The following is a 12,548-nucleotide window of genomic DNA, read 5'->3' as shown; positions in this document are numbered from 1 at the left end:
GAGGTCACGATAGTGAGAGGCCCGTGCACCGCGATGAAGAGTGGCCCCCGCTTGCCACAACTAGAGAAAGCCCTCGCACAGAAATGAAGACCCAACACAGCAAAAATAAATAAATTAATTAATAAACTCCTACCCCCAACATCTTTTTTTTTTTTCTTTGCGGTACGTGGGCCTCTCACTACTGTGGCCTCTCCCGTTGCAGAGCACAGGACACGCAGGCTCAGCGGCCATGGCTCATGGGCCCAGCCGCTCTGCGGCATGTGGGATCTTCCCGGACCAGGGCACGAACCCACGTCCCCTCCATTGGCAGGCGGACTCTCAACCACTGTGCCACCAGGGAAGCTCCCCACAACATCTTAAAAAAAAAAAAAAAAAAACAGATGAGAGCTAGTAGAAGAGATTAATTTATTTGAAAAGGAATACTTCTTTATTGATAGTTACATTTATTAGCAGGGGCCATTAATCAGGAGACAGTGGAAAGAATCGACTGCATTCAGAACATGTCACTAGAAGCCGGTGAGCTCGTCATCCTTGCTTTTGTCAGCCTGGTAGCCAATAAGTGCCAAAGACTGATTTTGTTGAGGAAGGCTCTGGAATACTTTTATGTGAATATAACGATCATTACCTACTCGTATCTGGAAGTTAAAAAAAAAGAAAAAGGAGATTCATTCACACGGATCCATGTCAAATGAAAGATCTACAGACCTATAAAGATTTAGCTGCAATAAGCTCTTTTGGAATAGCATTCCTAGACCACCATTCTTAGACCCTTAGTTTACATAAACCTTCCATCTTCTTTTATGAGAGAAAGGGCAGGCTAAAGGCATGGCAAGAGACATAGGTCCTAGGTTTATTTTATTTTATAGTTTACTATATTCTGTGCACAAATGAAAGTCCAGAGTTGCATTTCATTTTCAAAGATGCACAGATCAAGAAAACAAGTGACAGTCTTTTTGAGGTTTCCATTTTCTGACTCCCAAATTGGGATACTTTATTTGTCACATGGTTTGAGCAAGGAGAAGAAAATCGGAATTGCCCTAGAGAATTTGGGATGTGTGGTTCCCATATCTATATTAGAACCTGCTTTATAAATGCCCATAGGTAAAACTGAGCAGGACCCAGGGGTGTAGAGTCTAGTTTCCCTTCTGAAGTAAAGGGATCTTGCTGGGAAATCATTGGTATGAAGATTGAAATGGTAATCTGGGCATGAATCTGGGACCTAGAAAACTATGGTAAGAATTCCCACTTTTGTTCTTGGTTCAGACAGTAAAAGTTTTGTCTTTGAATAATATTTATTGTGCTCTGGTGTCCCTTCCTAACCTAATTTTATTTTATTTAAAAAAATTATTATAGAAGGATGGCTTTATTTCCCTGTGCTGTACAATATATCCTTGTAGCATATTTATTTTATACTTAGTAGTTTGTACCTCTTAATCTCCTACCCCTATCTTGCCCCTCCCACATTCCCTCTCCCCACAGGTAACCACTAGTTCATTCTTTATATATAAATCTAACTAAACTAATTTTAATAAATGTCATTTATCAAATGTTTACCATGAGTCAGACACTATGATGACCATCTTATATACTTGATTATATTTACATTTTGTTCTAGGCAAGAAGAAAGGTGGAACAAGGATCATTTTACAGATGCAGAGCAGATTAAGAGAGATTAAGTAATTTTTCATAAATCTCTCAGCTAATAAGTGACAAAGCCAAACTTCAACATCTGTGTTAGTTTCACTCTATGGGGTAACATTTCAAAAACATTTATTCTGTGCTTGGAACAGGGCACCAGCTTTTGCATACATTATTAGAGGCAGCACAGCTAATAGGTAAGTATCAGACTACTTGGGTTCAAATTCTGGCTGTGCTCTTATAGTATTGTGACCTTAGTTAGTTAGTTCACCTCCCCAGGGGGCAATTTTCTTATCAGCAACACGAAGGAAATGATCATACTTATAGACATGTTGAGAGGATTAAATGAGATAATACATGTCCAGCTCTTAGGATAGTGCCTGGCACATTGTGAGTGCTTAGTAAACTTCTTTTCTTTTAAAAAAAAAAATTTATTTATTTATTTGGCTGTGCTGGGTCTTAGTTGTGGCACACCGGATTTTCGTGGCAGCATGTGTGATCTTTAGTTGTGGCATGTGAACTTTTAGTTCCCTGACCAGGGATCAAACCTGGGCCCCCTGAAATGGGAGCATGGAGTTTTATCCACTGGACCACCAGGGAAGTCCCCATAAGTGCTTAGTAAATTTCTAGTTCATTTATTCCACATAACACCCTGCAAAGTAGGTTATTATTATTCATGTTGTGAAGCTAAAGGAATTAAGGCTCAGAGAAGATGAGGGGCTGTGGATCGCACAGGTTTTAACCAGTCAAACAAGCCGAGTAAGTGTTCAAACCCAGGACTGTCTGACACCAAAGCCTACAATCCTTCCATTTTACCACCTGCCTCTTGACAGGTACTTGAGAAAACCAAGAGGAGGTCACATCACCAGCCAGATCTGAAATCCAGAGAGTGAGTGTCTCAGATCAAAGAGGTCAACAGCTAGATGGCCAGGAAGTAAGGAGGAAACTGTGGTCAGTGACTTTAATCCCATAGGAGAAAGTTGATAGCAGATGGAGGGTGAGGTAGGGAGGGAAGGGGACTGTGGTCTTAAGGGAAGAAATTTCCAAGATAGTTTTCTGATGGGCCTTTTAAGAAATGTATGAGCTGGTTAGTATGCGAAATTTTTGTACTTGGATTAATCATAAATTATTAAAATAATGATCCCAATTTTGATGGAATGTTTCTTATCTTTGAACAAAACCACTTTTAACTAGAAACCATTCTTTTCTAGCTGTGAAGAAAGCAGGAAGGGAGGAAACAAGACCATTGCTTTCTGAGGACGAGGCAGGATCTCACCCCTGTGTAGCACCCCAGCACCTGGCATGTACCAGGACCTCAAATGTGGTAGGACTGGGCTGATTTTTGTGTATGTGTGTGTGAATTCTGTTTTATTTATTTTTTTATACAGCAGTCCTTATTAGTTATCTATTTTATACATATTAGTGTATATATGTCAATCCCAATCTCCCAATTTGGGCTGATCTTTTCACATGACCCAGTCTTGTAATTTTTTTCATGCAGAGCTGCTTAACAACACATTTTTATTTTTTTTGCTGAAAACATTAAAAAAAAATTTATATCTTAAGTGGTTAATTGTTTGTTAAAGAGAAATAAGCCAGACTGTGCCCTCATCAAGTAGGTTAGTAAAGGTTAAGTAAATACATTTGAATGTCTGTTGTAATTATTTACTAAATGAGAATTATCATCTTCTCAATACAAAAGGTTGAAAATGGCTTCCAAATATCCATGGTTGATTTGTTGGATTGGTTCCCTCTCAATAACTTCACAAAAAAGTTTTCTTCATTTAGAACTGGATCAGTGCATCACTTAATTTTCTGATATAACTATAAAATTAATTTTTAAAAGACTTTTAATACTCCACTGCTTCAAACTACACCTACAGTGCCACAAGTTGAAACTAGTTATTTGAGTTACAGAAATAATATATTTAAATTATATTAATCAAAATTCTTATTTAAAGGGCAAAAGTTGTTTTAAATGATTTTCCCAGCTAATGATTCAAATCATTCCTTAAACCCATTTCATTTAGACACATAGAATCACAAAGCTTTGAGATGGAATAAGCTTCAAGATAGCATCTGGTCCAGTCCCACATCTTTAGGATCCTAGGATCCCACATGAAGAAGCCATGGCCGCAAGCATGCTCTGAATTCTGAAGTCTTTTTCTATACATTTTCTGGAAATTAAGTTAAGAATTGATATAAGAAAGGTTTCTAAATTCACAAGAAAAAGATGATATAAATATACCGTCATCTGCCAAGTTTGAGAGTTTACCACTTGGGCAGCACCATGCTAGGTAGGCATCTTGATTTAGGACAAGGAGAAAGAACAAATTATAAGGTAGGGGAGACAGGGAGCATGGCATAAAGTGAAAGATACAACAATATCTTTTAGTGCTAAAGCGAATGTTAAACTCTAACCTTAATGTAGTAAATAATTCCAGCAACCACTTGAGTTTTATATTCCACAGCTTCGAATTCTTCATAAGTCTCATTTGTTTTTTCTTCAAGCTGTGGTTTAACCTTAAGAAAAGAGTATGAAATAAAAGTCATATTTTTATGGCAAGACCAGAGAAATTTAAACAACAACAACAAAATCTCTCTGCCCTTTGGCCTCCCCTCTCCCCCCACTTTGCATTCTGTATCTGCATTATGCATCGACCAAACCACTCCCATCAGCAGGAATACCTGCTCAACCATAAACATGGTTTAACATGCTCCTAGCATCGACAAGACAATTCCTTAAAAGATAACATCCCTCCTCTATCTTGTAAGGAATCACATGACCCACCACCATGCTGCTTAGATCTGGATTAAATAAACTGTCAACTATACATCATTTGATGTACAACCCTCCGTCTCTCGAAAAACTTATGTACCTGTGCCTTGACTTCTAATGGGTGGAACAGTTCTCAGAGCTTTCTGAGATGTTGTTCTTCCTGGGTTATAATCCATAATTTGGCTCGAAAGAATTTCCCATTTCTTTCTTAAATCAACTGATTAATTTTTTGTTGACAAGAGGAAACAAATTACCAAGGCTATATCGAACTCCATTTATGTGATTTACACATCTGTTAAATATGTATTTACAAATAGGTAAACATGTCTTTGATTAATAAAAATGGGAGACCGTAATTACTATTTCATTACAAATTTTTTTTTATTTTGAAATGATTTCAGACTCAAAGTTGCAAAAATAGTATAGCATATCTCAAGGCCCCTACTTTAATCACACCCACAAGTCCCTTTGCCGTGCAAGGTAACATATTTAAGGGATTCAGGGATTAGGGCGTAGACATCTTTTTTTTTTTTTTTTTTAGAAGATGTTGGGGGTAGGAGTTTATTAATTTAGTTATTTATTTTTGCTGCGTTGGGTCTTCGTTTCTGTGCGAGGGCTTTCTCTAGTTGTGGCAAGCGGGGGCCACTCTTCATCGCGGTGCACGGGCCTCTCACTATCGCAGCCTCTCTTGTTGCGGAGCACAGGCTCCAGACGTGCAGGCTCAGTAGTTGTGGTTCATGGGCCCAGCTGCTCCGTGGCATGTGGGATCTTCCCGGCCCAGGGCTCGAACCCGTGTCCCCTGCATTGGCAAGCGGATTCTTAACACTGCGCCACCAGTGAAGCCGCAGCCCATAATATTTTATGTGCATATACAGCTTTAGTCAGGCCTCCAGTGCATCTAGGGTTCTCCCAAGGCCACACAGTCCTTCCCATCAGTGGGCAAGCATTTTGAAACCTTTTTTATTTGTGCCTCGGCTTGGGTACCAGATTGCTTTAAAAGATCTAGACATTTGCAAACTCTTTGTGTTCTCAGACCATTTTTGAAGGGCAAACACTTCTCGGACCACTACCCATTTCTCCTGTAACATTCAGAATAGATGGGAGGAATGTGATTGCTTTCCTGAGATGGAAAGTGAGGTTAAAAAGTGGAGAAAGGAAGGAAACAAATAGTGAAGAAAAAAAAGAAAGAAAGAAATGGGAAGAGGTAGGGCGCAGGAGAGAGAAGAGAAAAGTGGACAAGCATGCAGAGAGAATGAGTAAGGGAAGAGTTCATTGTCTTATTGCTCCCCCCTACCTAATCCTTTTGAGCCTTTTGAGCCGCTGGGTACCAGTCAAGTTAGGAGCTGAGCTGGGAAGGGTTAATCTCTACACAAAACCCCAAATTATCTATTTAAGCCTCATTTTGCAGATGAGGAACCTAAGGCTGTGAGGAGAACATGACTGCTAATGGCTGAAAAATTACTGATTATAGTTATTTGGCGTTTTAAATGCCTTGAATAGTGAGTATCTGATTTATCTTTTTTTTTAAACTATGTATCAGACATTTTTATTTCTATCTGTCCTAGAAACACATCCAAATCTGTAACCTTTCCATTGTATCTATGCAGTCCACAAGTCCAGAATTTTCCATCAGAGAGTTGATTTCAAATGTCCTGGTTTGTTTCTGTAAGTGCTCTGGCACCTATCAGACTGTGTGCCTTGACTGCAGGTTCACTGTACTTATAACCCGTAGCCCTGCTCCCCCTTTCCAGTAAAACAGATTTGTATTGCTCTATTGTTGGAGGCTATGAACCTGGGATGATGAGATTTCAGGTGAGGAGGAGGAAAAGGGGCAGAGTTGGAAGGAGCTGATCAGTGAAACCTTATTCAGAAGGCAGGTTGTTGTTGAAAGACCCCCCAGGACGGGTGCTAGGAGGGTGAAGCGCACCTGGGAATGGTGGTCCGGAGTCTGGTGGTAAACAGACAGACCTTGAGCTGAACACAGTTGGCATTCACCTTCCTCCGCCTGCCATGCATGGTGGTGGTTGAGGTGTTGAAGGGAACAGTGTAGGTTTGTTACTTGGGTCCCAACCAGGGGAAGGATGGTTCCAGGGAGGAGCGCCTGGTAAAATGCAGTTACCCCAGAGCTGTTCAAGCATTTCTTGTTGCTGCAGAGCATGAATCTCGGTAAGCTGCTAGTTCTCCAGGATCTGAGGATTTAAGCCACACTGAACCCAAGACCCAGGCTACCTGTAATCATTCTGCAGAAACACTTGGACTATGCATAATTTAGGAAAAAATGCATAGAAAGATAATGGTGGCAGCATGGATAGGTCATATTTGAGAAGTTTTAGAGAGTAACAAAGGAGAGTTTGGGTAGCAACAAGAGAGTACAGCAGGGTTGGTGAGAGGTGATTTGTGGACATTTGTCACCTATGTTTTGAGGGCAGGGGAAGTATGGGGCAAGGCACCTAGCATACAAGAAATGATGGCACCTGGCTTAAGGAGTTCAAATTCTTAGATTGGAGAGAGGAATGAGATCAGCAGGGGATAAGTAATTCAGGGCATTCTTGAACAAGATAGCTGCAATCTTTTTTTTTTTTTTTTTGCGGTACGCGGGCCTCTCACTGTTGTGGCCTCTCCCGTTGCGGAGCACAGGCTCCGGACGTGCAGGCTCAGCGGCCATGGCTCACGGGCCCAGCCGCTCCATGGCATGTGGGATCTTCCCGGACCAGGGCAAGAACCCACGTCCCCTCCATCGGCAGGCGGCCTCTCAACCACTGCACCACCAGAGAAGCCCAGCTGCAATCTTTTAAGAGAAAGAACTGAGACGCCATCTGGTTGGGCCATGGGGATGGGACGGATTGAGAAACTGAGGAGAGAGAAGGTCCAGATCCACCTCTGTGGGGTTTCTAGAAAAGGATCAACAGGATATGACTGAAAGGATGTCCTGGCAGCCCTAGGGTCCTGCTGTGGTTGTTCACTGGCATGAATCTGTAGATTTGTAATGGGTGAGTTCTCTGTGTTTTTACATCTTCCTTGAGCAAAGTTCTCTGAACCTGGAGTAGAAGCTGAGGAGGAAGTTGTGGCCGTGACCTCTAATTAAGGACTGGAATGCCAGAGCTCACGAAGCCATGGAAATCAGGGGTAGAGGAGAGTATGAAACCACCCATCATGTGATCCAGCTGGATGAGTGATAGAGTGGGCCTAGGCATGCTCTGATGAAGATGGGAGGTGAGTGTCTGAAGGATTCTGGTGTGGATGAATGGCAGGTTCTCTGGACGTGGGGACAATGGAAGAGGTGACTGATGAGCGGGCTGTAGTCAGAGAGGAGAACACAGATTTGTGGGTAAGAGCCATGACGTGCTAAGCTCCTGGATGTGTCCACAATGGTATGCAGATGGGGTGTTTTGTGGTGTCCTGGCAGACAAAAATCATTATCTGTGTGTATGCCAGGAATGGTATTCAGCAGTCACGTTTGACTTAGGGGTGTGTGTGTGTGTGTGTGTGTGTGTGTGTGTATGTTTTGTGTGTATGCATCTGTGCATGTGTAATAATAGCCCTTATTTCTAAAAATAATTATTGAAATAACATTTCCTTCCTGCACATAAACATACTCAGAATTCTCATCCAATGGTTTTTTACATATGGCATAAGATAATGGATCAGCCATGTTGATCCGGAGGCTTTTGCCAGTGGGCCATTCATTTGCTCCTTAATTATGGCTTTTTATGGATGGGGCCATGTTTGGCTCTTTATTTCCTTGTGTGTATCCCTTTTCTCCAATCTATTTTATAAATTTCTCTGAGGGTAGGGACATTTTTTATGTCCCTTCTCTCCCTATAGCAATTCACACAGTACTGTGTACATAATCAGTGTTTTCCTTCTTTCTTTTTTTTCTTTTTATTTTGGCCACACTGCGCGGCTTGTAGAGTCTTAGTAGTTCCCAGACTAGGGACTGAACCTGGGTCTTCAGCAGTGAGAGCACAGAGTCCTAACCATTGCACCTCCAGCTAATTCCCAAATCAATGTTTTCTGAATGAAGAAACCAGGCTTGTTTTCCTTCGTGACAACTTGTCTCCCCAAATAGGAAAAAGGAAAGAAGAGGGGCATAGAGAATCTTTGGAAGAGGGGGTTTTTTCCACGTGTACTCTGGACCAAAGTACTACTAACAGCCTTTAGTACCTGATACCAGCATTACCTTCCAGTCTCTGTTATCTTCAGAATGGAGAAACTCCTTTCTTCTGCCTTCAAAAATGTTCAAGTCTTCTCAACCCCAAGCCTTTTGTTTGATTTTCTTCTCTTTCTGAACTGATCCAACCTCTCTCTTTCATTCTGATGTCAAATTCCTTGAACCTGCAGTCATCATTTTTCTGATGCTTTCCCCTCTCTATGGGATGACCTTCCCCTCCTTCAGGCAAAAATCTGAAGTAAACAATTGTAATGCCTCACCTATGCACATTGCTTTCTCATTTCCAAGTCACGGCCTGCGGGATCTTAGTTCCCGACCAGGGATTAAACCCATGCCCCCTGCACTGGGAGCTCAGAGTCCTAACCACTGGACCACCAGGGAATTCCCTCCAAGTCATTTTTATGCAGGTGCTCTCATTAGTCCTTACGGCTCTGAGGTCGAAGGGCAAGAGGTGTTATTTTCATTTCACAGATGAAATTGAGATTCTTTGCCCACCCTCTGATTTTAGAAAGCCCATCTCCCATAGGCCTCTCAGAATACCCTGTATCTGTAGTACTGCAGGCAAGTGAGGTCATGGACAGCCTGGGCATCACCAGAGCTGGTTAGAAATGCAGAAACTCAGGTCCACCCCAGACCTACTGAGTCAAAATCTGGTCTTTTTTTTTTTTTTTATTGTGGTACGCGGGCCTCTCACTGTTGTGGCCTCTCCCGTTGTGGAGCACAGGCTCCGGACGCGCAGGCTCAGCGGCCATGGCTCACGGGCCCAGCCGCTCCGCGGCATGTGGGATCTTCCCAGACCGGGACACGAACCCGTGTCCCCTGCATCGGCAGGTGGACTCTCAACCACTGCGCCACCAGGGAAGCCCCAAAATCTGGTCTTTTAACAAGACCTCCAGGTGACCTGTGTGCACATTCAAGTTTGAAAACACTGACAATACAGGGATTTGAATGAAGGCATTAATAACTTAATATTACCTTCTTCAAGAAAGAAAAAGTGACAAGGTATTTACTTTTTTTTTTTTTTACTCTTAACATGGGTGAATCATCTAATTTATTATTAGCTATTTCCTTTGAAAACTTGCATCTGGATTACCATATCCTTTGGAATGTGCACTTTCTAAGACACCTTGTATCTTGGTGTCTAACTGAAACTTTTGATCTAATATTCTTTCACATATATTTATTCACATTATTGTAAAGTAACTACTTTTTTAAAAGAACTCTTGAAAGGGAAATACTTAGCCCCACAGAATGAGTGGTAGAATTTCAGGCATCTGCTCTCTTAGAGAGCTTCTCAGTGTCTTAACATAGAGAATCCCATCTCTTCCACTTACACAACAAGCTAATCTTTGCCAAACAGTGTCATAGAATGAAGTTTCAGCGAGAAAAAGCAAGAAGGAATGATACAAGAAAATAGGGCAACAATTTACAAACCTAAAATAGAAATTTGTGTACTTTTTCTTTTCATAAAATATGCAATACAATAAATGTTTATTATATAGGTAATGGCTAACCAGACAACACTTAGAAAAATGTATTAACCTGCTAAACACATTGAATTCTATTTTCACCATAATGAATTTTGGAATCACCATAGACTATGCCACTTCTCTACTAGTTTAATCATCTTCCAAATACTAAAACATTGTCCATTGAGTCAGATTTGTAGGAAGTTTGTAAGTGGATCATCTTTATGATATTGCTCTTCATTCAATCTATTAAAATTTTTTTTCCTGTAGTGCCTTTGACGTCTAGTTCATCAATTATTTTTTTTTAAAACCATAAGCAGTTTCTTTTTTTTTTCTTAATTAATTAATTTATTTATGGCTGCATTGGGCCTTCATTGCTGTGCACAGGCTTTCTCTAGTTGCGCCGAGCGGGGGCTACTCTTCGTTGTGGTGCGCAGGCTTCTTATTGTGGTGGCTTCTCTTGTTGCAGACCACGGGCTCTAGGTGCGCGGGCTTCAGTAGTTGTGGCACGCAGGCTCAGTAGTTGTGGCGCACGGGCTTAGTTGCTCCAAGGCATGTGGGATCTTCCTGGACCAGGGCTCAAACCTGTGTCCCCTTCATTGGCAGGCGGATTCCTAACCACTGTGCCACCAGGGAAGTCCCTAGTTCATCAATTGTTAACAACCTCAGACTTTAATTACATGTTGGCTCCACTTGGTGAGAATAGAAAAGTTTCATTAGAAACTGAATTAGTAATCCTAGAACCATACATTGTAAGAGGCTTAGAGATGATCCAATAAAAATTCTTCTTTTACAACTGGGGAACCTGAGGCTCAGAGAAGAGATATGACTTGCTCAATATCACTCTTACATTTAGAATTATCAGAGGTTTCACCTGAAAAACTTTTCAGTTGTAAGGAAACCTGAACAAAACCACACATTTCCCCATATTCTGGTTTTGATGTTCACCCACACATTTAACACAGGGCCAACCTAAACCAAGATTTGGGATCAAACCTTTTCATGGGCTGCATCCACTCACCGTGTTAGCGATCTCCTGGATTTCTGGAGTGGCAGGTTTGGCTTCAGTTAAGCCTCCAGCTATCATTTTGGCTAACTGCGTCTTTTCTGGGCAGGATGCTGGCGCTGAAGTGGTCAGGTAAGGGTGGAGGCTCTGGTTTTTAAAGAAGGTGTTGTTCACAAGCTCCACCTGTAGAAGGTTTTATTTTCCTCAAAGAACAAAAGGCAAAGGGAAAATACATCTTGAAGGGACAAAGGGAGTAGGTCTTGAAGTAAGTCTTCTTGCTTCATCAGCAGAATATGCTAACAGGAGCTGGCAAGAAGGCGGGGCTGTGGAGGAACAAGTGGGTGTATACAAGGCGTAGTGCTGGAACAAGAGTCAAACTTGCCTGCGTTCTCTTTGACCTTGGTTCCATCCTGTTGCATCTGAAGTATGAAATCCGAAACCCCAACCAGAGAGTTTCCCAATGTTTAACTTCTAACAAAAACTTTATTTTTTAAAGGAATATTTTTTTAATAATGTCAAGGCTGATTGTTTAAAGTGGACTTGACTTTATAAAGAAAGTAAAGATCTATCTGGAGAATCTTGGCTGGATGTTTGTATTTTACTTTTATTTACATTTCTAGAACTGTTTAAAATACAGAAAAACACAAAGGATAAAACAACAAATACCTATATTCCTATCATCCAGAATGAAAACTTTTAACATTTGGTCATATTTGTTTCCTTTTCTTTTTTGGTAGTTGTTTTCAAGAAATAAACTATTGATATCACAAGTTCCCCACTCCCCAACCCCCAATCTTGCTCTCCACACTTGTAAGCTACATTGTGAGTTTGGTATCCTTCTAGCCCATTTTTTATACTTTTATTTAGTGTGTTTTTTAAAATCGACTTAAATTTTATGCTAAACATATACTCTATATTATGCTTTTTTTCTACTTAATATGTTTTTCAGTCATTCCGTGTTGATACACAGAGAGATCAATGTAGTTCATTTCCTTTAAGTGTTATTCTATGATAGATCTATTTACCTCTCTACTTATCTCTATCTATTTATCTATCTACCGTTTATCCATTCCCTCTAAGTGATATATACTATTCCATATTTTACATACTTATTCCCCTACTGATGAAGACTTTGATTGTTTCCAGTTTTTTACCCTTATAAACAAGAGGCATTTTTTTTCCTTTTATACATGTGTGAGGGCTTTTGCAGGCAAATTATCTAGAAGTAAAACTTGTTTTGTGTGCATATTTATTTGTATTATTTTATTCAGTTTTTGGAATGTGTAACACGTACACATGATAAAAATGTTCAAAAGGAACAAAAGCGTTTCCAATATAAGAGTGTTCCCTGCATTGGCAGGTGGATTCTTAACCACTGTGCCACCAGGGAAGTCCCTGGAATGCCTTTATCTATGTATTGAGAAAAATAGCAAATGTGGATGACATGATGCTCACTCAAGAGGCCACAAGTCATCTTAAGATTTT

The 12,548-nt window shown here is 40.8% G+C and overlaps 1 protein-coding gene across 1 annotated transcript; it reads right to left on the bottom strand.

Annotated features, from left to right (window-relative positions):
- Positions 1-387: 387 nt before the first annotated feature.
- On the bottom strand, positions 388-11,210 carry CSTA (cystatin A). Its single transcript, XM_027106278.1, has 3 exons — positions 11,079-11,210; positions 4,060-4,161; positions 388-635 (listed from the first exon to the last, which is right to left on the bottom strand). The coding sequence occupies exons 1-3, from the start codon at positions 11,142-11,144 to the stop codon at positions 507-509; spliced, it is 297 nt and encodes a 98-aa protein (XP_026962079.1). The 5' UTR covers positions 11,145-11,210; the 3' UTR covers positions 388-506.
- Between the last annotated feature and the right edge of the window lie 1,338 nt (positions 11,211-12,548).

Source organism: Aethalodelphis obliquidens, unplaced genomic scaffold, assembly GCF_003676395.1.
Source record: "Aethalodelphis obliquidens isolate GAN/ISIS:26980383/991018 unplaced genomic scaffold, ASM367639v1 scaffold1, whole genome shotgun sequence".
In the NCBI taxonomy this organism is placed as follows: Eukaryota; Metazoa; Chordata; class Mammalia; order Artiodactyla; family Delphinidae; genus Aethalodelphis; species Aethalodelphis obliquidens.
This window is presented reverse-complemented; position numbering and strand designations above follow the sequence as displayed.